At 50.0% G+C, this 23,367-nt stretch overlaps 8 protein-coding genes across 8 annotated transcripts; 3 read left to right on the top strand and 5 right to left on the bottom strand.

Annotated features, from left to right (window-relative positions):
- Positions 1 to 563: 563 nt before the first annotated feature.
- F9C07_6475 (putative P-type ATPase) lies at positions 564 to 4,114 on the top strand (the record flags this gene model as incomplete). The annotated part of the gene is made up of 5 exons (XM_071511473.1): positions 564 to 835; positions 892 to 1,018; positions 1,104 to 1,198; positions 1,294 to 3,220; positions 3,275 to 4,114. The coding sequence occupies 5 exons, from the start codon at positions 564 to 566 to the stop codon at positions 4,112 to 4,114; spliced, it is 3,261 nt and encodes a 1,086-aa protein (XP_071364344.1).
- A 606-nt stretch (positions 4,115 to 4,720) lies between these two features.
- F9C07_2284655 (putative EF-hand calcium-binding domain protein) lies at positions 4,721 to 5,771 on the top strand. The gene is made up of 2 exons (XM_041286301.2): positions 4,721 to 4,844; positions 4,911 to 5,771. Exons 1-2 carry the CDS (start codon positions 4,784 to 4,786, stop codon positions 5,645 to 5,647), a joined length of 798 nt encoding a protein of 265 aa, XP_041147444.1. The 5' UTR covers positions 4,721 to 4,783; the 3' UTR covers positions 5,648 to 5,771.
- A 1,096-nt stretch (positions 5,772 to 6,867) lies between these two features.
- F9C07_6473 (HET and ankyrin domain protein) lies at positions 6,868 to 8,958 on the top strand (the record flags this gene model as incomplete). Its single annotated transcript, XM_041286302.1, has 1 exon — positions 6,868 to 8,958. The coding sequence occupies one exon, from the start codon at positions 6,868 to 6,870 to the stop codon at positions 8,956 to 8,958; it is 2,091 nt and encodes a 696-aa protein (XP_041147445.1).
- A 73-nt stretch (positions 8,959 to 9,031) lies between these two features.
- Positions 9,032 to 10,620, bottom strand: F9C07_1638728 (glyoxylate/hydroxypyruvate reductase). The gene is made up of 2 exons (XM_041292759.2): positions 10,038 to 10,620; positions 9,032 to 9,839 (listed from the first exon to the last, which is right to left on the bottom strand). Exons 1-2 carry the CDS (start codon positions 10,351 to 10,353, stop codon positions 9,106 to 9,108), a joined length of 1,050 nt encoding a protein of 349 aa, XP_041147446.1. The 5' UTR covers positions 10,354 to 10,620; the 3' UTR covers positions 9,032 to 9,105.
- A 267-nt stretch (positions 10,621 to 10,887) lies between these two features.
- F9C07_6471 (ferric-chelate reductase) lies at positions 10,888 to 13,047 on the bottom strand (the record flags this gene model as incomplete). Its single annotated transcript, XM_071511472.1, has 6 exons — positions 10,888 to 11,279; positions 11,330 to 11,491; positions 11,543 to 11,939; positions 12,064 to 12,249; positions 12,311 to 12,368; positions 12,425 to 13,047. 6 exons carry the CDS (start codon positions 13,045 to 13,047, stop codon positions 10,888 to 10,890), a joined length of 1,818 nt encoding a protein of 605 aa, XP_071364345.1.
- A 1,950-nt stretch (positions 13,048 to 14,997) lies between these two features.
- On the bottom strand, positions 14,998 to 18,000 carry F9C07_6470 (putative HLH transcription factor; the record flags this gene model as incomplete). The annotated part of the gene is made up of 1 exon (XM_041286309.1): positions 14,998 to 18,000. One exon carries the CDS (start codon positions 17,998 to 18,000, stop codon positions 14,998 to 15,000), a length of 3,003 nt encoding a protein of 1,000 aa, XP_041147448.1.
- Positions 18,001 to 19,084: 1,084 nt separating this feature from the next.
- F9C07_1638698 (fructosyltransferase) lies at positions 19,085 to 21,447 on the bottom strand. The gene is made up of 2 exons (XM_041292761.2): positions 20,695 to 21,447; positions 19,085 to 20,642 (listed from the first exon to the last, which is right to left on the bottom strand). Exons 1-2 carry the CDS (start codon positions 20,864 to 20,866, stop codon positions 19,237 to 19,239), a joined length of 1,578 nt encoding a protein of 525 aa, XP_041147449.1. The 5' UTR covers positions 20,867 to 21,447; the 3' UTR covers positions 19,085 to 19,236.
- A 581-nt stretch (positions 21,448 to 22,028) lies between these two features.
- Positions 22,029 to 23,012, bottom strand: F9C07_6468 (dihydrodipicolinate synthetase family protein; the record flags this gene model as incomplete). Its single annotated transcript, XM_041286310.1, has 1 exon — positions 22,029 to 23,012. The coding sequence occupies one exon, from the start codon at positions 23,010 to 23,012 to the stop codon at positions 22,029 to 22,031; it is 984 nt and encodes a 327-aa protein (XP_041147450.1).
- Between the last annotated feature and the right edge of the window lie 355 nt (positions 23,013 to 23,367).

Raw genomic sequence — 23,367 nt, forward strand, 5'->3', positions numbered from 1 at the left:
TACTTATTTTTGCTATAAAAGGCAAAGGTATAATAATTCCAGACCCTCGCAAGTGACACCCGCTCACGTGGCCAAGGGACCTTTGCTCGCGTCACCACTCAGTCTGGGATTCGTTCTCAACACCCGCGACGAATCATCACGCACGATCCCATCCGTCCCAAGATTCCCCGGATGAGTTGTCCTCCAATCTCATCATGCCCAGACCACCCTCCAAGCCCTTAGCGCTTCCGATCCCAAGGCTCCATTGTCGAGCTGCGTCGGCGATTCGCAACGATCAATGAAGTCGGCCAAGATACTAACGTCTGGTTCCCAATAATATGTCAGGAGCGCAATGGCAACCCCTCACTGCCCTTCGCCTCGTACCTTGCCTCTCCCGCGGCTAGAGCTGGAGTATAAGTGGCTCTCTCGATATCCCCGGAATCTGTCTGGATTGGATCGTTATTCACTTTGATCGTTCCTCTTCCCTCTTCAGCCACTTCCGCTCCTATTCATCCCATCCTAGTCTGGCATTTCCAGTGAGATCTAGGACATACACTCTCCATTCTTTTCATCTACTCTTTTGAATGGGCATTGAAACGTCTCCACCCGATGTCGAAGAATCGACGGAGCCTCCTATATGTCCTTATCCGAAGGAATCTAAGTCGCACCTAAATAATCATCCCAGCGATGTAAAATCGGATCTCGAGACTGAACACGGGACACCGGAGCACAGTCCGACTTCATTCGAATCCGCGTCCAACACCTCCACTCGCCAACAGGATTTTCGTAGTTCGTTACAATATGCTCACACTATCGACCCAGAGCACTTGGCTGTCATTCTTGATGTTGATGTTCGGTAAGCTTTCTATAGGGCTACAAGGAATGTCAAGCAACATATTGACAAGGCACAAGCCATGGCCTTTCCAGTGCCGACTCGGCAACTCGCCTACAGCGAGATGGACCTAACAGGGTCCGAGAAATGGAGGGTTTATCCGTATGGAAAATATTGCTGAGGCAAGTTTCCAACAGTTTGACATTAGTATGATGCCCGCCCACATACCTATTATCTTCTGCGTGTGCAATGTAGGATGCACATTATCCGTTCGTCTAACCACGTAGTATAGGTGCTTTTGATCACCATGGCAATATCCTTTGGTATCGATGACTACATTGAAGGAGGAGTAATAACCGCAGTCATCCTCCTTAATATTGTTGTCGGGTATGCTTCTCTCTTTTCTACGCTCTTGTAGATATTACTTTTGATATTGCAAATTGCAAGTCGCGGATTGCTCAAGCTAATATTTCCTTATCTAGATTCGTACAAGACTACCGCGCAGAAAAGACAATCATGTCTCTGCAAAGGCTATCTGCACCAGTCTGCAAGGTTCTGCGCGATGGCAGGGTTTCCTCTGCAAAAGCCGAGTCACTGGTAGTTGGCGATATCGTGCAACTAGCGGTGGGTGATATCGTTCCTGCAGATATGAGACTACTTGATGGTATGAATATCTCAGTGGACGAGGCATTGCTGACTGGGGAATCCTTGCCCGTGACCAAAACGCCACATATCACGTTGACCTCGCGTGATGTACCGCTTGGTGACAGAACAAACATGGCATATTCCGGCTGCAGCACCACGCAGGGTCGAGCTACAGGTGTCGTTACTGCTACGGGGATGATGACAGAAGTCGGAAAAATAGCTCAGCTACTTCAAGACAAAAGAGATCAAGGCAGTGCTAACCCGTTCGTTCGGGCGTTCCAGAATGTAAAGTCTACGACCAAAAACATTCTAGGGCTCGTCGGGACGCCATTACAGGTGAAACTGAGCAAATTTGCCCTTCTCCTTTTTGGCCTTGCGGTTCTTCTGGCTCTCATTGTCTTCGCCGTTAATAAGTTCGATGTTCAAGGGGAAGTGTTAATCTACGGGATTTGTGTCGCAGTGGCGGTCGTACCTGAGTCCTTGATTGCAGTGCTTACCATAACCGTCGCAGTGGGTACAAAGGCAATGGCTAAGGGAAATGTTATTGTGCGCAAGCTACAATGCCTTGAGGCTGTTGGTGGGGTCACTAATATATGCTCCGACAAAACTGGCACCCTCACACAAGGCAAAATGATTGCAAGAACTGCTTGGATCCCTCTCGCTGGGACGCTCACAGTCAGCCAAACAACCGACCCGATTGACCCGACGAGCGGGTCCGTTCAGATTGACGAAGTTGACTGGAAGCCGGACGCAGTGCAGGGTAACATAGCACTAACTACCTTTTTGAATGCCATTTCACTCTGTAACCTTTCGACTGTACAAAAGGAACAACAGTCAATGCCATCGGAAAAGGATCCTGAACATGGCGCGCAAGTCAGGTGGACCGCAGTCGGGGAGCCTACTGAAATTGCCCTTCACGTCCTCGCAATGCGATTTGGCCTCGGCAAACCAAATATACTGCAAGACAGTAATTTACAACTTCACACCGAGTACCCATTTGACTCTTCAATCAAGCGGATGACGGTAATTTACCGTAGACTTGAAACGAGCATGAACGAGGTATATACGAAAGGGGCTCCCGAGGCAGTTATCCCTAGATTGAATAGCAGCGAGATAGAGAAGTCTTCGATCCAAGACACTGCAGACAGAATGGCTGGGGAGGGGCTTCGCGTTCTTTGTGTTGCTTACAAAAAGGTCCCTATTAATAATGAGTCTGAGGTATCCTCGCGTACCACAGCTGAATCAAATTTAAGTTTTGGTGGGCTCGTGGGACTATATGATCCTCCTCGGGTTGAGACTGCAGCAGCGGTGCGGAGATGCCAAATGGCAGGCATCGCTGTACACATGTTGACCGGTGACCATATACGGACAGCGACAGCTATTGCATCGGAAGTTGGTATATTGGACCCCGTTATGGGTGCTAAATCCAGCAGGTTGGTGATGGCAGCGGAGGATTTCGACCGACTTTCCGACATTGACATAGATGCTATCGAGCAGTTACCGCTCGTCATCGCGCGATGCAGTCCAACTACAAAGGTCCGAATGGTGGAGGCAATGCATCGGCGCAATGCGTTCTGCGTCATGACCGGTGATGGAGTCAATGATTCTCCTGCTTTAAAGCGTGCCGACGTGGGGATAGCAATGGGTAAAAACGGCAGCGACGTGGCTAAGGAAGCTGCCGACATGGTTTTGACCGATGACAACTTCTCATCCATTGTAAAAGCAGTGGAAGAGGGAAGAAGGCTTTTTGATAATATCCAAAAGGTACACGATACTGTTCTCGATCAGCTTCTATGACTTCTCTAACCGCTGTCACAGTTCCTGATGCACCTACTTATCTCAAATATCGCGCAGGTCGTTCTACTACTCATCGCTCTGGCATTCAAAGATGCAGAGGGAAACTCGATATTCCCTCTCTCTCCCCTTGAGATCCTGTGGGCCAACCTAGTCACCTCGTCGTTTCTCGCGATAGGACTCGGGCTTGAAGAGGCTCAGCCCGATATAATGTATCGCCCCCCGCATGATCTGAAGGTGGGGGTGTTCACCTGGGAACTTATCACTGACAAAATGATCTACGGAACGTGCATGGGCTCGTTGTGTCTTGTGGCCTTTGTGTGTGTTATTTATGGAAAAGGTAATGGCACCTCTTCGATGGGGCACGATTGTAACGAAGCATGGAATGAAAGTTGTAGAATTGTCTTCCGGGCGCGAGCGACAACATATGCAACTTTGACCTTTTTACTTCTGGTCACGGCCTGGGAGGTGAAGCACTTTTCGCGATCATTATTCAACCTAGATCCCGGCCGATATCCCGGCAAGCTGTCTGTTTTCCATTCCATCTGGCGCAACCGGTTTTTATTCTGGGCAGTGGTCGCTGGGTTCGTGATCGCTTTTCCAGTGATCTACTTGCCAGCAGTAAACCGGATTGTTTTCAAGCACCAGGCAATCGACTGGGAATGGGGCGTTGTATTCGGGTGTGTCGTGGTCTACCTCACGATGGTGGAGATCTGGAAGGCAACGAAGCGAGCCTTCGGTATCGGCAGTGGGAAGAATGCCACTTTGACTCTGGAAGATGCCGAGACAAGGGCCGGTCTTGTGTCACCGGTCCTGACTCTGAGTGCCAACGCTAGTGTGGATGCCAGTGTGGAAATGAAGTAATGTGGAAGAATCTCCTACAGGGGACGAGAGTTTAGGTGCAGGCTGCCTTATGTTCAACCATAGGCAATCTGCAGATCATTTGTTTCCATATCTTTGGTCTCTTTAGGTGTTCAACACGCCTATATTTTCTTTCAAACGTTCTATCCTTTTGGTTTCCTCGCTTTCGTCGTGTCGTTTGAATTATGCCCGACCCTAGTACAGTCGCTCATTGCTATCCGCACGTTGCTGTTTGTGCGATCAGAATGGAAAACTTGCTGTCCTGCCATAACTTAATTGCCTCGGCGTCCGATTACCGCGTGCAAATCGGGCGCTAATGGGGCCCAGAACCTTAGGCCACCGATCACGACGATCATACGAGAAAGCTTTATAGGTACAAAGCATAACAGAAGTCCTAGACAAATAATGTAGATTGATCTCAAGAGACCATGGAACAACGTATGACAGCGATCGGAGTTTCCTCCCATTTGCTAAAACTATCTCATCAGTCTGAGCATGTTCAGGGTATACGTTACGTATACGACCTCAGCTCACGGTCTCCTGCAGCTCTAGTGGGGTCAATCCTGCATGAGGGCTGACACGAGAAACAGACCCAATCTCACCCCTCACCGTTCTTGTGTTTCCCTCTTCTCAATTCCTCTCAACCCATCAAACACCACCAATCCACCCAAAATGCGCATCCTCTGCCTCCACGGCCGGGGCACCAGCGCCCAAATCTTCAAATCTCAAACCAGTCTGTAGTCCAACCCCCCAAAACAACCTCCCAAGAATAACACGAAAAACTAACTGAGAAGACCAGCCTCCTTCCGCTCCCGCCTCAACAACCTCCCCATAACCTTCGACTTCATCGACGCCCCCTACCCCACCACCCCCGCCTCAGGAATCGACCTCTTCTACGAACCCCCCTACTACACCTTCTGGCCCGACGACTCCCCGACCTCCCTCCAAAACGCCCGAACCTGGCTCCTCAACCACATCGCCAAAAACGGCCCCTACGACGCCGTCCTCGGCTTCTCCCAAGGCTGCTCCCTAGCAGCCCTAACCCTCCTCCTTCACGCCCATGAATCACCCCTCACCCCTCCACCTTTCAAAGCAGCCATTTTCATCTGCGGCGGTGCACCGCTCCCCCTCCTCGAAGAACTGGGGTATACCATCACCCCAGAAATGAGATCCCGGGATACAGAGTCACGGAAGAAATTATCCATTCAGGCCGATTCGGCTGCGATTCTGGCGAAGGGGGCGGAGAGGTGGGGTGGGGCTGGTGATGCTGGGGAAGTGGTGGATGAGGAGAGTGTTCGGGGGGAGATTGAGAGGTGTGGGATTGGGAAGGTGAAGATTGGGGTTCCGACGGTGCATGTTTATGGGAGAAAGGATCCGAGGTTTGTGGCCGGCGTGCAGTTGTCGGGGGTTTGTGAGGGGAGTGTGAGGCAGTGTTTTGATCATGGGGGTGGACATGATATTCCGAGGTCGTCGGCGGTTAGTGAGAGGTTGGCGGAGTTGGTGCGGTGGGTGTTGCAGGAGGGGGGTGTTGTTTAGGTACATTCTTGGATATAGGATATTGGATAGACGTTGGATATTAAATTATGCTCACCATTTAGTGCTTGCTACAGCTCTTGATTATTCTGGGAATGATCCACATTCTATTCAACTTAAGATGCTGACGCATCGGAGCGTATTGTCTTACAAAAGCAGACTATGTAACACGAGCACGGATGAAACAACTCCACCATACGTGATGACACTCTAATAAGTTTTCCCATCTCTGTAATAGGCTGTGACGACGACAATGAAAAACCTCCAAGATGTGAAGTCCAAGTTAGTTTCGATACCTGGGGTTGTTAGTATCTTGCCTTCTTCTCCACGCAAATTGAGAGGAGTAGAACTTGACGGAACGGACTGGGAATATCTCACATAGTTGAAGAATGCGCATTATTTCATTTACTGCAACACTAACCCTACGTAAAACTAACAATTGAAAAGGAAAGAGGAGGTGGTGGGAGATAAAGATCGAAAGTAGGTGCCCTGTAAATTGCGCACGCGCAGTATCATCTAGAAGAATCGGAGATTGATAGCTATACAAAAGTTGAAAGCCAAAAGGTAGAGAGCCATGACCTGAGACAGGTGATGTACAGGCCATGGTGTGGACTTAAGAGAAGGACGAGTCTCCAAAATAAATGCGGCCAGAGCCCTTATTCTCCATACTACTATTAATTGAGTTCGGGTAAAGTTAACAATGTTTCTTGCGGTATTTCAAGTAATGCAGGTGCTAGACTAGGCAAGGTAGAATTACCGACCTCATAAGCTTTTCACTTTCAAATTTCCGCCCTAGACGGAGTAAAATATGACTCGGTTTATACGGAACTACAAGGCGGCTCTTCAAATGACGAGCAGGGTGGTTGAACATATATTCAGCCGGCTGTGGCTTCGAGGGTTGACGTGTCAGACGCAACTTTCAGCCCAACCAATGACCAGAATATTTATGGAGTTGACGTGTACACACAGCGACAGCCGCACTCGCTTTCCTTTTGCGCTCTCACAACATCGTCTTTCAACTCTTTCATTTCGCTTCTTCCATCGACTTGCGGATCTCTCTACTCTTGGAGTTAAACTGCACCTCTTGGTCAGAATCCGTGCAGAGAGCACACGAGGAAACGTGCTCCGGGATACAGACTCGACACTATCGTTCTACAACGCAACTCCACCACCTGGCTTTTATTCTCCGATTATTGAAGGTATCTTATGGATCAACCTGAATCATGCGTCTCCTCAAAACTAGGAAGACCAAAGCCGGCAACTTCGTGGTTAAGCTATTCACCGACGAGCAACTCCGAGGTCTGCCATATGCAATCCTTTCCCATACGTGGGGTCCAGACGAGGCTACTCTGCAGAATATTAATGAGCCCAGCGTAAGTTCCTCAATGGGCTATAAGAAGATCGAACAATGCTGTTCAGTGGCCCGCAAGATGGGGTACGAATACGTTTGGATAGACACATGCTGCATCGACAAAACAAGCAGCGCAGAGCTATCGGAGGCAATTAACTCCATGTTCGCATGGTACCAAGAAGCCAAGGTATGCTATGCATATCTCTCTGACGTACCGCATATACCATTCGAAACAAGTAGGTGGTTTACCAGGGGATGGACTCTCCAGGAGCTTATTGCTCCGCGGTACATGATATTCTTTGACAGGAACTGGAAGAGGTTAGGTGATAAGAGGAGCCTTGCAAGACGAATATCTGAATGTACTCCCATACCTGACAGCATCCTCTGGGGTGAGAAAGATATTGATACGTTTAGCACTGCACAGAAAATGTCATGGGCGGCGGAACGACAGACATCTAGAGTTGAGGATCGTGCGTATTGCTTAATGGGGCTCTTTGGCGTCAATATGCCGCTAATCTATGGGGAAAGAGAGGCGGCTTTTATTAGACTCCAGGAAGAGATTCTACGCATCTCAGAAGACCATAGTCTATTTGCTTGGAAATCGTCTGATACTCGCGCTGGACTTCTTGCTCCGTCTCCTGCTGCCTTTCTTGATTCCCATGATATTGTCCCATGCGAGACATTTGATACTTTCAGTAGCCCATTGATTATCAGTGGCAGGGGTATTCATCTCGATCTTTGCTTCATAGGCCTCGAGCAGGTTGGACTGGGGCTGGCTGTTTTACAGTGCAAGAAATTGGGTGGGGAGGCTACGTCGGTCGCCGTCTTTGTGCGTGACACCTCTTTGGCATTCAAGTTGGAGCGATTCAAGAGAGTTTATTGTGATGACTTTCGCCATCTTGATCTCAAAAGGTATCACACACACCAATATCGTATGACAAGGATGTGTATTGAAAGTGGTCGCATTACTCGTTTCAAAAGCCCAAGAGGCTCCAAAGAATACAATAACCTTGCGCCGCCCCATATTTATCCTGATCCTAAGATGACACAGAGCATCGATTGGGGTAGCCCAAGGGTAGACGTTTATCTATGGTTGTTGCTTACGCGGAGCAATCTTGGAGCAGCCTTGAACGCGGTTTCGAATGGCCAGACGCCACTATCGTGGGCTGCTGAGAATGGTCTTGAGAATTATGTCAATCTTCTGCTTGAGCGAGGTGCTACTACTGAGGTTGATGACAAGGTGATAGATACGCCCCTAGCCTTGGCATCAAAAAATGGGCATACTGCTATAGTCAAGCTGCTGTTGGATAAAGGCGCTAGTGCTAGGGCAGCTGGTTCGAGTGGGAAAGCACCATTGGTCCACGGCAGCTATGCTGGGCATGAAGATATTGTCTGGATGCTGATTGATAAGGGGGCCGATGTGAACGCAAAGGACCGGCATGGTGACACACCACTGATCCATGCTGCCCGTGGTTCTAACTGGTCTATTGCCAACATACTGATTGAGAAGGGCATTGATATTAACACGAAGGACCAGTATGGTTACACACCATTGTTCTATGCTATCCGTGCTGATGAAGTGGCTTTGGTAAAGAGACTGATTGATAAGGGTGCGGATCTCAACGCAAAGGATGAGTGTGGTTACACACCATTGTTCCGTGCAACGTTTTGTGATAGGGCCTATATTGCAAGAGTACTGGTGGATAATGGCGCCAACATTAACACAAAGGATCAGGATGGTATGACGCCACTGGCCCATGCTGTCTTTAATAATCGAGTCGACATTGTCAACATGCTCCTTAAGAGGGGCGCTGAAATTGACCAAGCGCATAAGTATAGTCTGGCATTATTAACTTATGCTATTAATACCGGAGATCAAGCTATTCTCAATCTGCTGGAAACACCAGTAGAAAGGTTAGTTAGAAAGTCGCATCAGGGCATTCTCAAGCTCTTTGGGACGTAGTCCTAGAGATCTGTTTACAATACCATTCCTAGCTGTTGTTAGTGCTCCTTCAAGACAAACGGTCACAATTCATTTCAATCCAATTTTGCTAAGAACAGAACTGTATATAAAACCCACATAAACAATGGTGTATCCAAAAATAAAAACCTACAAAGAACTCTTACTCTTCAACAAATGGGCATTAACCGGCGTCAAAGCCTTCCCGTTCAACAAAAAGCCCTCAATATTCTCCATCGCCAACCTCTCAAACCCAATATGGGTATCAACAGTACCACCCGCATTATGCGACATCGCCATAACCCTGGGATGCTTCACCAACCGCGGATGCACATATGGCTCATTGGCATGAACATCCAACCCAGCAGCCGCCAAATGACCCTCATCAAGCACCTGCACCAACGCCTCCTCATCCACCAACGACCCCCGCGCAATATTAATAAACCGCGCCCCCTTCTTAAACTGCCGAAACCGCTCCAACGTCAGCAACGTCTTCCCAGCAAACGGCGTCGCTACAACCACGCAGTCCGCGTCAGCCAGCAACGATTCCAAATCCTTGTAGTACGTCGCGCCGACCCGAGACTCCTGCTCGGGACTCTTCCGGAAGAGATCGTGATAGGCGATCTTCATGCCGAAGGCGGCGTGCGCCTTCTGGGCGATCATGTACCCGATTTGGCCTAGGCCGATGATGCCCAGGACGTGGTTGCGTGGGTTGCGCGCCGTGAGGGGCGAGTTTTTGTGGGCGTCGGCGAAGGCTTGGGGATTGGCCGAGTGGGCGGCTTGGTGGGACCAGGCCAGGTTGCGGAAGACGGACAGGATTAGGAAGATGGTCATGTCGGCGACGGATTCCGAACTTGCGGCGGCGCCGTTGCAGTAGATTATTCCTGTGAATTTTGTTCATTATTAGCTAGTTGTCATTTCTGTCTGTCTGTCTGTCTTTCTGTTTTCCCCACACTAACCGTCCTTTTACCCCACAATACAGAGTACAGTACAGTACATTCCTCGGCCGTAACCGGGGTACAACCATCCCCGGAAAAGGCAAGTAAAAAAGCCGACCAAGTAATAAACGAAAGAAGACATACCATGCTCAGCAAACACATCCACATCCGCCCAATCATATCCGGCCCCCGCCGACGCCATGATCTTCACGCTCTTAGGCAAAAGCGGAATCAACTCTCGATCCCAGCGCCCCATCTCGCCGCCCGTGTTCCAGAAGGGCCGGAAGATGGCATGGAAGTCCCCCCAGCGACGCTCTTTCAGGGCCCGCATGAACTCTTCCCGTTCACGCTCTTCGGCGCTGGGCTGGATGATTTCGAATTCGGAGCTGAAGCGGGCGTAGACATCGTGGTTGTATTTGATGTTGTCGCCGATGTGGAGAATGCGGAATTGGGGGGGCATTTTGGGGGGTTTTCTTGGATTATTTTTTTTAGGAGATTTTTGGGTTTGGGGATTTGTGGTGTTTATTTTATCTCGTTGTTTCTCTTTTAATAAAGCAATTGAGGGTGTATTCGCGTTTTCTTTCCTCTTGTTGCTATACTTATACTTCCGGTGTGTCAATTGCCGTCGGTCAAAAACCGATTGCCGACCCTGCGGAAATCCGAGTCGTATTGCCGTCACCGCTGCTGCTGGGAGCTGCTTTTCCCCATATGGGGCGATACTTGCTGTGAGGGGAAACTGGATGCCTTGTCACAGATTGATTAGTTGAACATCCTGCAGATCAACGGTGGACACGGGCGTAATTGCCCTATGAAGTTCAATAAGGGGTTTTGAAATTGCCCAAGTCAGCACCAACTATGCAGTGCACGGGTACCAGCGGGTATCAGCCAATTTCTATTCAGTCTAGAGCCTAAGCTAGAGCTAGGACCAAGATATATCAGTAGTATAGATAATGATAAGCTAAGTGAGAAAGCAAAAGAAAGGGAATATATAAATCTACCAGCAAAACGACGCCTCGTATAAATCTATAGTTTGCGTCCCCTGATTATCCCGAACGCATTTGCGGACGTCATCGCCCATCCCGCCTGGTCCGCACACGCTGACTGCCATCGCTCCTACTTGTTGTGTCTTCTCGCTCTCTAGGATTTGGTCGAAGGATGGCTTGCCAAAGACCATACTGATTGGCACGCTTGGCGGCGCGGAATTGGTCCAAGGGCTCTCGTCGAGTGAGTACTCGTCTGTGCTTTCACTTACCGTTAAGTATATTTGGATAGAGAGCGATAGTTCTGGGAACTGAAAGTAGGTATGGCTTTTTTGTTCGTTCGGTACTTGAAGCGCTGGATGGTTTAAGAGAGATGTCATCCACGGCTGGATCCATTCCAGATGGTCTAGAAGAACGTCAGTGGAGGCTGCTTTGATCTGTGCCGCGCATACTCACCGATACTGCGGATAACCCAGATCAGGCTGACCTTCCGAACAGCCGTCGACTTCTGCGAAAATCCACTCATAATCTCATGTAAGTAAGACATTGGATGCGTAACCCCAATACCGCCTGCGATCAGAAGGACTGTCCCGTAAGAGGATAGAGAATGGAGACCGCCTAGACAGACAATCAGCATAGCCCACTAATCATAGCGTATCCGCTACATACCGAAAGGACCTTCTACTAGAGCGGACGCGGTGAACCTTCCCTCCATCGACTTGTTAACCTTCTCAAGAAGCTTATTCGTAAATCCGTCCCGTCGCTTAATCAGGAAGGACATGACTTCACGCTTCGGGCCTCCCAACAAGATGCTGAGTGAATCATTGGATCCGCGCTTTTCTGTCAAATTTGTTCGGTCGTCTGTCCATGCCACGGAGAAGGGATGCGACGTCCAAAGCCCAAGCGACGGCATGTAGAGATACATGTATTGCCCGGGTTTGAATGTCCATGACCGCGCCAGGGCTACATCAACGCGAGCTACATCGCCAGGAAGAAGCTCCACAGTAGCCATTGTACGTTGTTTCCCAAAATTGCGCCATATAATACTCCCCAAGCGCCCAATTCTCTGTCAAGGAATGTTAGCCTGGACTTCAACTAAGCCTGAAACTACCACGGAAACCAAGGAACAGGGAGACACAGAGTGGGTAGAATCGCGGTGCAGGTGGAGGAAGGAGGTGGTCAAGACTTACATCAAGACCCCAAAGAATGAGTGTGACCAGCAGAACACGTTGAAGAGCCAATCCACGAAGGTGATACCAGAGTCCCACAAATGATGTTATGGCAAGTAGAATATGCAGATGAAGGAAGAACTCGTAAAAGGCATGTCTAATAGGGGATGTGGACTGAAACAGTATCACCATGAAGGCAATCAGAGCCTAACGTTATCCCGACCCGTTAAATCATATGCGACAAGTTAAGTTCCAGGCAGAGACTTACAACAAATCCTTCTATGAAGAAGGGTGTGTTCCAGAGAAGATGGGTCACCTTTGACATGCTCACTACATACCGGTTAGTCATCTTCATTAACTCAAGCCAGACGGCAGAGTTTACTCACTTTCTTTGGCCTCACTGGCTACCACACAGGCCATATGAACTACGGCCTCGCCGATGATGAGACGCCCAATCCATCGATGCATCAGGTTGAATGTGTCAAACTGCAACCCTAGCATTGGGATAAGGGGGTTGTTACGAGCAGCGGTGAGAACAAGGGCGGGCAGATTCATCACACAAAGATGGCCAGCGGCATATTTGATTTGGTACATGGTCTCCTCATAACCCGACCACCAGTTGGCAAGCACAAAGAAGAAGATGATGTTCAGCACGAAGTAGGCAAGCAGTAGAACAGCCTCCAGCCGTAGTGGGATTATCCCCATATGGATCCGGCCCAGGAGGCGAAACTCGCGACTGTGTCGAAGCGACCATAACGGTGCGTAGAAGACATGCTTGTTGAAAAACGCTGAAAGAGCACCGTTTCGAGCGAACCCTTCCTGTTTATCTTCTCGAAGGATCTCACGTAGACGTCGATGGTGTCGTAGCCTTATGATAGAGCGGCTGAGGAATGAGACAACAAAAAAGCCTCCAAGGACATACAGAGGCGTGGCCAGAGCAGGGTTCATAGGAGGGTGGTCAGATCGGGTGTGTTGCTTCCCCGGCCCTATCTGATCTACTCCCATGTCTTAGAATTGCTGGATTCAAGTTGAAACTTGAGTATGGGAATCAAAGAGGACTGCTTAAGCCGCACAACCACCTCGAGTCAGCGTTGACGCCTCCCTTCAAGCTGGACATGTACCAAGAGGATTATTATGGCTGTCTACAGCAAGATAAATACACAGGCACGAGAACAATAGGTTTGCGCTGCCCTAACACACGGGTCTTGTGCACGGCATATATTTAACGATGCCGTCATCCATCTTGCCGTTAGCCTAAGTCATCCATGGACCGCACCGTGACAGGTTAGACACCCGCATTCTAGCAAGTCGGCTAGAAATCGAGAACAGTGCTCCTGAGAAGGTCATTACAACCAAGAATGTGGGGAACGGGGTTCCGGAATGAAGAGTTTGCCCAGTGGTCCGGACCGGAGAGGGGTGCTGTTGCTTCCCCGCCTGTACCTTCAGCAAATCAACAGACTGACGACATAGACTAAATCTTTGAAAATTAGTTCAACAAATATAGTCAATACCTTGTCGGTTGGTCGGGTGCACGAGGTGGGTCTGCAGTTAACTGGGCGGATGAAACCACGGCGCCGCAAACGGATACACAGAAAGCTGAGGATCTCAACCCACCATCCGCAACCACCCGAGGCTTCGGCGATCTATTCTGCAAGAGCTACCACACATCTTCTAAGCAAGCTTTTATTTCGTAGAGCCTGAGATCTAGGACGATGACGTAGGACAGTTGCTGACATGGATTTGTCATGAGGAAACCACCCCTTCATTCCCGGCACGTGGCAGTGCCTGCCATGAGATTTAAACTGGTGATCAAGGTTCAGTTAACTGAAATTGGTATTATCTAGGCAGTGTAGGCACAGAAAAACCTTAGGCTTCTATTGACTCACGGCCAGAATGATGTGACTAGAGCCTTCCTACAAATGGGAGATCAACGTCATGAACCGGACACCAGGTGAAGATTGCGTAAAGGTAGAAGCGGCTATTGTTACGGCAAGTATGTGTATCTTTGAAATCAAAAGGGCTCCATATATTATTGTAACGTTATGATGTTTTGTACTTTTAGACTTTCGTCTGTTGCGCAAGTCCCTGAGGTAACCATGGGAGTTCCCAAGGGGCGCGGGTTTTATTCGGCTTTCAAGATGACGAAGTGGCTGTCACGAGTCCTTTCATGATAGAAGCGTTCGAGGTCCCATGTGCCCCGCCGTCAGTCAAGACAGCAAGCACGGTGCAGCTCATATCCTTGTTCCTGTCCTGGAAGATAATATGGCACGGTTGCTGCACTGACGACATGCCGGTAAACGTTGCCCAAGCTGTGTTTACGTGGTAAACTTGAACGTCACTGAGATGTCATTTAGCCCAAACAGGATCACAACCACATGATCGATACAGACTGCAGAGCAGCTTGCGTCAGCCTTATACAAGGTGGCAGGTACAGAAGCTTAACTTGCCCTGATCGCCGCGTGGCTTAAACTTTCAGCCACACAGGCCGCATGCGGCGTAGTTCAAACTCGATCCGGGAACATCGTCGATCCCTAGCCAAGTTAAAAATACACCAATTCCCTGATGAGAACGTCCACGAACGGGACCGAGTCGACGCGAGCGAAAAGAATAAATCGAGAGAGTCGAATGGTGACTTGCACACAGTACATGTTATTAGGCATTATACACAGGCAAACAACCAAATAGGAGAGGGACTGCTTTAGTCTAATTCGGCTTTTTGTGACGCCGGAGGGAAGATACATAAAACAGGCCGGAGATCAACCGAAAAACGCCATGGACCGATAGTTGTATATATCCCGACATTTGTTTTCCATCACTCACAAAATACACCCTAATACCAGAAGCCGCGCATCGCGCAATACCGAGTGTCCCTTAAGTAACAAGTCATGAGATAAACCAACCCTTAGACAGCGACATCAACCGTAATGCATGCAGACGAGGGTAGACCCCGTATTTTCAAGCCTCAACCTCACGCGAACTTTCCGGGCTGGGGCATCGGGCTGGTTTGCTATTAGAGGTCGCCCACCTGGTTTGTCGCGAATCCTCATTTGACTTCTTGCGTGGCTTCTTCTTCTTCTTCTCGTCCTTATTCCGTATAGCCTTACTGCGCTCCTCTTGGATACGAGAATAGTCGATCAAATCGACCCCCGCGCTATGGCACAGGGTTTTACACTCTGCGTCAACAACTCCGACGAGATGAGAAGTAAATCCATAGAAAGCCGGGTTATACGCGTTCTTCGCCCAGTACGATAGCTCTGAAGCCACACGACTTAGATTGGGGATCAGAGGCGAGCATTTCGGGTTGTGGGATGGTGCTGGTCTGTCGGACTCATTGTCAGACAAGGATCGATGTCTAGAAACAGGAGAAGAGGGAACTGAGGAATCGGATGAATTCATGTAGTCGGTATCTGAGGCCAGAACGTGCAGAAGATGATAGGTAGCGGCGAATCCAAGGAGCGTTAGCTCAACGGGGTCCAAAGGTAGCTGGTTAAACCAGGAAACGGCTTTCTGCATCGTGAAGGACGCCGGGAGAGAGGTATCCCCGGTGGTCCGTGCTGTGAAGATGGCTGCAATCATTGCACAGCGCACGGCAATATTGATCTCATCACGAACAGATACGGGGAGAGAAGAGTCCAAGAAGTTTGAAGCCTGTGCTTTCTTGGTGTTTCCTTTGTCCTTGGGCAGAGCTGCAAGAACCATGTTAATATTCGCAACGCGATCTTGTTCGAAGAAAACAGCTTGCATAACCAGAGCACGCGTATGCGCCGCCGACGGCTGAGGCGCTACATTGAGAGCTGTTCTGAGTTTGGATTTGAAAGCATCGCGGCTCTTCCTCCTGTCTTGGCCGCCAGCACTGGCCTCGAAGTATCTCAGAAGGGCTCGTTGTAACAGATGGCTAGACCACCAAGCAGCAAGCGCATCCAACGAGGATTGAATGGCAGGATCCTCCTCCACTACGTCAAGTAAGGCCTCATCGCCATCCGTCCCTTCTTGGGTGGGACGGTTCCAGGTGAGATTTGCGGCTCTCTGGATGACACTGTCAATCATGACCTCCTCACTATCAAGCTCGAGTAAGGCAGACAGATGACTTGGGAGGACATCCGGGTGGTCCTCTGGCAGGGACGAATTCATTTTCCGAGCAAGGTCCCACTGGTACCGGGCCAGGCTACGCGCAACGTCGTTGGAGACGTTAAAGGTCCAAGAACCTGGGTCGCCCACGCGCCAAAGCAAAATGCGAACATGCAAAGCTTTAAGCATCATTCGCATTGGGCTTCGAGGAAGGGTACCAGCAGCGAAAATGGTCAAAACGAGACGACTTTTGCTAACCTCTGCGTCACCTCCAGCTAGTTGAGCATCGATCGCGATGTCCCATGTCTTCACTCGACCTTTTTCATCCTCTTCGGTAATTCCTGTGGCCCATGAGTAGAGCTTCCATCCTAGTAGACAACGCAAGACGTATTCAAAACATCTCGACGTCACAACATACCACTCGTGGAAAAACGTATGCCGGGGTACTCCAACCCGCTGGATGCTAGTCAGCCAAGCCTGACGTCGGAAGTTGCTGGACGACAGCGTGGCAGAAGCTGATTTGGAAGAGGAGTACTGAAGCCCAGGCCCGCCGGAGTTGAAAAGGTACACGAAAACAATAAACGCACTGCCGACGACGAGAGTGGCAAGGATGAGAAAGTGGGAAATAGCGCGAGCGTGCCATGAATACCAGAAGCTCCGAGCCCACGCAACCCAATATCCGGCCGGTGGTAGTTGCAGGTTGTTGAAAAAGTTGACTGGGATAGCCAAGAGTCCTTTTGCTGTCGACTCAGTCTTCTTTTCTGAACTCATTCCCTCGAAAACCATAAGACCAGCAAGCGCGCCCAGCATGTATTTATTAGGATAGTGAGAGCGTTTGCGGCTACCCGGCTGAGGGGATGAATTACCGCTGCTTGGGTATTGGATGTAAGACTGTGACCAAGACTCGTCTCTCGGAGCCGCAGCCCGCATGCGCTTGAAGGCATCGGGCACCTTGATCATACCCTCTGGGGGGTGAAGAGAGGTCGGAGAGGGATCACTGGGAACATCCTCGGCGTTTGAGAAGACGCTAGGTGAGGAGCTGGCTCCAGACTCGGTGTAATTGCTCGGTGAAGAAACTGAGGCCGCAGATGTTACATTCTGATCGACGGCCTTATCCAATTGCCGTAGTCTATTCTTAAGAGCAGTGTTTTCATCTTCCAGTCGCTTATTACGGATTTCCAGATGTCGAATATACTCAGTTGCCTTGGAAAGGATAGAGGCCTTGTTCAGCTTGTTGGCTGGCGTGACACCCTCCCCGTCGTCTTCATCGACCAGATGTCTCGAAGCCCGAAGACTGGGGACGCTATCTCTGAGCTCGGCGATTTTCTCATTCAGGTTGGCTCGGTATCGCTTTTCGATCACATTGTGGGCGCGTTTCTTCGAAGGCATCTTCTTTCCGGGTGGGGCTAAGCCGCTAACAGTTGATCCATCGTCATCGCTACCGGACTTGCGTTTAGCGCCTGCTAGAGACATAGGCGATCCAGATGTGGTCGACTGGGCAGACTGCATATCTGTGCCAGCATTTGAACTTCGATGAGGGGGGAGCCCGCCACCGCCATCCTGGCCTAGGAAGGAGTCAAACGAAAGATTCGTCACGCAATCGAGTGAAATATCTGGGGAGAACTCGGACTTCTGAACAGCACCAAGGCTCTGCTTGCCGATAGAGGTGCCGGGCGAGGTGAATGGGAAATCGAAGGGCGACTGGGTAATTTCATTGGTGGTCTCTGGGAAGGAGTGGTCATCCCATCTCATCCATTGTGTCCAATCCTGACCCGAATCCTCCGGGGATGACTGTGGGAACGCCATGGAGTCCGTCTGCGACTCTCTTCTGTCCGAAGACTGGGCGGGGGAGAAGAGCTGGAAATCGCTACCCATGCCAGGCATAGCCATTGTGTCCAGCCGCCAGGGTCTGGACCATCAAGCCACTATGGCTATGAGTCCGTTTGCGGTGTAAATGTGTTATCGCGAAACAAGCCTTTGCTCCTATTAACCATCGGATATTGACAACGAAGGTGGGAGCAGAAGGGTGAATGGTTCCTCTGGACAAAAGTACCAGGTAGTGTAACCTAGGGTGTGCATACCTCAGGCAAAGGGAACAAAACCCGGCTAGTGGCGGGTTAGAGTTGAAAGGTGATTGATGATCAGCCAGAACCGAACGCGCTAAAATTTGAGCTGTGGAGAATGATTGGGGGGCGATAATAGAGAGACCCCTTTAACGGAGCGAAAAGGAGAGAGAGGCTATATTAGGTGGCAATTGATGTGAGAGTCAAGTTGTGAAAGGAGTGATCAACTTGAGAGGTTGGAGTTGTCCGTCATGACAGACAAATTGAACTAGTTAGTCACGTTGGGGTCTTGACAAACAGAAAAGAAAACGAGCCGAAAATTAGTTGTTTCCCTAGATCTTATCGAGGCGGCGTTGGGTGGTTGAGTACGCGGCTTAGACCCTCTCACATGGAACGGTACGAGCCACAGTTAGAAACACGCTGCCCCAGCAGATAAGATCTTCTTCTTCCCTTCTTCGTTTCTTGTTGTTTCTTTTCTCTGCGTGTTCGCCACTGCAGAGACAAGGATAGAGTGATAATAGATTTATTATTGGAAACCACGTCGCAGAGCAGAGTCACCTGGTCACCGTTCTGCACATGGTTGGAAGAAGGACAAAGTGGTGCCTGACAGCGATGGCGACTGGCCCTCGGCCAAGATTCGGTGCTAAGCGTCGTATGATCGCGGGACACTGCTGTTCCGGCAAACCGACAGGCGGTCACGGTATTACCGAGCTGGGTACCTGTATTGTTGCCAGCTAGGTGGCTGTATTGTTGAACCATGTAATCTTACCTTTCGCCTAAGGCCACCAATGAAGTCCTCTCCCGGCACGTGACCTGACATCATGCCGTTTATTTTGGTGCTGCTTGGGGCTCTGGACCGCAAGAACTAATGCAGAGTGCCACTCAATTGAGCATATCCACCCAAAGCACGGAGTACGGAGTATTGTTAACCTTATGGTGTACAAAATTCAAACTGGAGACCATCGATGGGAAATCAATTCTAACATTAAATCTTCAACTATACATCCATGCAATAACTTTACAATCATTCATCATGAACGAGACACTTTAAGAGCCAGCCGACTCAGGCGCGGAACCTCTTACTGGCTGTTGTTGAGTTCCAGCCGCTCTGAAGGCCCCAAGCCTTAACACTAACGCTAGCCCGATCTCCGAGATCCTCTGCGGAAACAGCCAAGGTATCGAGTGGGGAGCTTGGGAAGAAAGTCATGGTTCCGCTTTGGATCCCGTCCTGACCAAGGAAGACTTCAAACACAGAGCGGTCAATAACGCCCGAGAAGCTGAATGTGCCGTTGCCAAAGGAGGAGATAGTTGTTGTAGAAGATGATGTATAATTTCCATTATCTTCAATCGTGAAAAGATGGGTTCCAGCTCTGCTGATCCAGAAAGAACTATCATCCAGAGACACCCCTCCGTCGAGGAATTCACCCGATACAGAGGAGGTAAAGTTGAAGTTTACGCGTCCGGTAGGCTTGGCAACATCGATGCCCTTCAGTGTCACATCGAAATATACTGCATTCGATGGGACCCCAGAGAAGTTCGCCTTCACATCCCCAGAGTGGACACTCTTGCTCACAAGCTGTCTGCCCTTAAGAGCAGAAAGGCCCTCAAACGGGCTGTGAGTCACAGTCCAGACTCCGTTGACCTTGGTTAGGGTGTGCGCTCTAGGTAAAGTCATGGCGCTCCTCCAGCCTTCAAGCGGGCCAGTGGGGACTTCTTCGGTGTAATCCCAGTTGCTAGCCCACCCGATGGAGACAGGAGGCTCGTTCTCAGGAATACCAGAATACCACTGAGCCGCATAGTTGTCCTTGGAGAAATCAAAAAGTGTCTCCTGAGCAACTTCAGAGGTGAAATGGGTGCCGTTGAAATCGCCGACCACATAAAATGTTCCCGAACCTCCAAGAGGAGCGCCAGGGTTCACGGAAATGAAAAGCACGAACTTGCTCGTCTCCTCAGACACAGCGCGATCCACCGAAAACTTGACCAAGTTGGGGCATTCGAATTGGTCGCCCGGCAGCCCTTCCTGGGTGAAATTCGACGCATGCGTCCAGTCTTTGAGATTGGGCGAGGTATAAAATCCAATGACCAAGTCCTGCGCATAGGCAATAGTCATCACCCATTGCTGAGTTTCAGGATGCCACACCACCTGCGGGTCACGGAACTGCTTTGAGCCAATGTCGATGACCGGGTTGTTCTCATACTTGGTGAAAGTGTATCCACCATCGCGAGAATAAGCAATGTGCTGTGTTTCCAGTGTCGGGGTATCTACTGTGTAGATGGCTATGACGCCATCGTCCTGATCGGGAAAGAATCCTGAGGTGTTGTTGCTGTCCACCACAGCAGAGCCTGAGAAGATATACTCCTCAGGCTTATCCCCAGCGAGGGCGATAGGTTGATTCGTCCAGTGGTATAGATCAGGGCTGGTGGCATGACCCCAGTGCTGATTCCCAGCTACTGTCGCTGTAGGATTATCTATTCACACGTTATTACACGTGCATGGTTTGAGTGACACGAACAGACTCACACTGATAGTATAAGTGATACACGCCCCTCTTGCTATCATAGAAGAGACCGTTTGGATCGTTCATGAAATTGGAAGGTGGAGAGAAGTGAGTTTGAGGCCGAAGGTCTCCAGAATAGCTGGCAGCTTGCGCAACTGCCGCAAGGGCAGGAAGGATGAATGGTTTGATATACATCTCGTCCGGTCTCTTGCACGAGCGATTGGTAGCGACCTGGATTGCAATTCTGGGATTCGTTCTGTCGGAGGAACGTGACGGGGGTATTTATATCCGATTCCCCTCGTCAAAATCCCCCGTTGACGGCGATGCATGCATGGCATTCTCTTCATGGAAAGGCTAGGCTCCATGGCCTTGGGGTTCCAAGGCTCCAAGTGGACGAAGCCGAGAACTCAGTTCAACCATATGTGGATGTCAGACGGTCTGACCACTGCGATTGCTGGTTAGCAGGGCGGCATACCCACGTCATGCATACGAGAAAATTAATTCCCACTATCCTAAAAGCGCCAAGGCGTTGACTCAAGAACTAGTGTGGGGATAATGCCTTAAGGTACATCATATTTTTAGTTATGACTGGCCGGGTTCCTAGACGGATATCTGCTCGTTCTCGACGTTTTAAACCCCATTGTCGCATTCAATGTTGTTGTTCAGGTATGACATTTTCGAAGAACTGCCATCTACCCTGTGCTCACAGTGATCGCTCCCGCACTGCTACCCCGGCCGGAGAAGTGTCGTGCTGGAGGCGGGGAGCCGAAGTAACGGCCTTACTGCCGGTGATTTATCGGGGGATTTCCTCTTCACACCCCACAAATACCTAGGTCCACAGCAGCTCTTCTTCAGTGGAGTAACTGCGGCCATGAATTACCTCTTCTAGAAACATTCAGTTGTGGGCGAATGCAGTGCTAGTTTCAGTACAATCATGGGCATTGGTCGTTGGTTCCAGGGTTAGCGTGCTCATATACAAATCCATATCAAGTTGTGGCTCACCTTCACCAAACACCAGTTTACTCATTGGCCTAGCTATGTGCAATTAAAACCGGATGCCCAGCCTATACAGAAATGGTTGCTACCACCATCTCACTAGAACCATGGGGTTCGCTCGGAGACGTTTCGGCGAAATTTCCCCCACGTGGAGACGAGGCATTTTGAAAGCATGGGAAACATTCCACTCACACAAAACCATGACTCTCCGATTTCTAATCATTGGATGAACGAAGCACACTGGGTCTATCACAATATAACTACCAAAAACAGCACACTATACACATTCGGGAGAGCCTCGTGGAGATAACCCGAGCTTCCTTTTTGAGTTCACCTAAATTCGCGCATATCCACCCGATTACTAGATGCTAACTTCAAGCTTGGCTACCGAGTCCATCAACTCCCTCACCGTCTTCTTAGCACCCTCTCCGGGTTCCTCGTACGGCGTCCTCGGCTTCGCCTTCTCCTCGGCCCCCTCAATTCCGGCCAAGGGCGCCGAGTAAATTGCGGCAGCATATTTAGTAGACGCAATGCCACTCTTGCAGGGACTCTCCGCTAGCGCCGCCTTCTGCTGCAAGTCCAAGGCCTCCGCCACCTTCCCGGCCTTATACAACTCATAAATCTTGGCCGAAGTTTTGGGGAACACATTGGCAAACGCCCCAATGCACCCAGCAGATCCAACACTAAGCCCTCCAATCAAGAAATCACACTGCCCGCCATAAACAGCAAACTCCTCCGGCTTAAGTGTGGCCGCCAACCTCGTAATCTTACCCACCGAAGCACAAGTCAACTTCACACCCACCACATTACTCTTTCCATCTCCCCGGCTGGCAGCAGACTCGCGCACAATAGCCGTAATAGTCTCCGAATCAAGATCAACCCCATTACACACCCCAGGGAAGTTGTACACAACAACCGGCAACGGCGACTGACGCGCCACATCCGCAAAGAATTTCTTCACAACGGCCGGCGTCGTCGCCTTTCCGAAATACGCCGGTGGGAGAACAAGCAAGTAATTCGCACCCGCACCCGCAGCATCATGCGCTAACTCAAGCACCTGCTTTGTGGAGTGGGCACCCACACCGGCCATGAGCGGGAAATCGGGACCGACGGCTTCGCGAGCGGCAGCGATACATTGGGCACGCTCTTCGCGGGTGAGGAGGAAGGCCTCGGAGTTTGTGCCGAGGATGACTAGGCCCGCTAGTCCGGTCTTGGAGAGGTAGGAGTAGTATTTCTTTTGTGCGTCGAAGTCGATTGTGTCGGTGCTGTGGTCGAAGAATGTAATGGCGGGACACCATACCCCGGCTTTGGGGACGTGGGGTTGCGGGGTGACGTGGGAGCCCATTTTTCTTTCGTTTTTCTTCGCCAAGTCAAAAATATGTTCTATAATTTTATAATAAAAGTAGAAGCTAAAGGTAGTAAACGTAGCAATGTATGAGATATTTGAATAATTGTCTTAATATTAGTCTGAGGATAATGAGATCTTATATATTCATCGCAAAGCGGGGAATGAAGGAAAAGTTTCCGTGCTCGGGATGCAATACCGAGATTTTGCCCGCTTATCGTCCACTATCTACGGAGGTTTGGGCCGAGATCTCCAAGTCGTGGTTTCTACTGGGTGGTTTGGCCTGAATGCTGTTTCTAGGGTCTGGCTCTATGACGCTGGACTGGGGATTTGGGAATTTGGGGTGGAGGAGTTT

The sequence above is a fragment of the Aspergillus flavus genome, chromosome 5 (assembly GCF_009017415.1).
Source record: "Aspergillus flavus chromosome 5, complete sequence".
NCBI lineage: Eukaryota > Fungi > Ascomycota > Eurotiomycetes > Eurotiales > Aspergillaceae > Aspergillus > Aspergillus flavus.

What these genes read in the sequence shown, in the direction of transcription:
- F9C07_1638698 (XM_041292761.2), bottom strand. Translation starts at nt 20,866, where the DNA reads ATGTATATCAAACCATTCATCCTTCCTGCCCTTGCGGCAGTTGCGCAA. An exon ending in GTATCACTTATACTATCAGT is followed by an intron (nt 20,643 to 20,694) that starts GTGAGTCTGTTC and finishes ACGTGTGAATAG; the next exon opens with ATAATCCTACAGCGACAGTA.
- F9C07_1638728 (XM_041292759.2), bottom strand. Translation starts at nt 10,353, where the DNA reads ATGCCCCCCCAATTCCGCATTCTCCACATCGGCGACAACATCAAATAC. An exon ending in GGATGTGTTTGCTGAGCATG is followed by an intron (nt 9,840 to 10,037) that starts GTATGTCTTCTT and finishes CAAAATTCACAG; the next exon opens with GAATAATCTACTGCAACGGC.
- F9C07_2284655 (XM_041286301.2), top strand. Translation starts at nt 4,784, where the DNA reads ATGCGCATCCTCTGCCTCCACGGCCGGGGCACCAGCGCCCAAATCTTC. An exon ending in AATCTTCAAATCTCAAACCA is followed by an intron (nt 4,845 to 4,910) that starts GTCTGTAGTCCA and finishes TGAGAAGACCAG; the next exon opens with CCTCCTTCCGCTCCCGCCTC.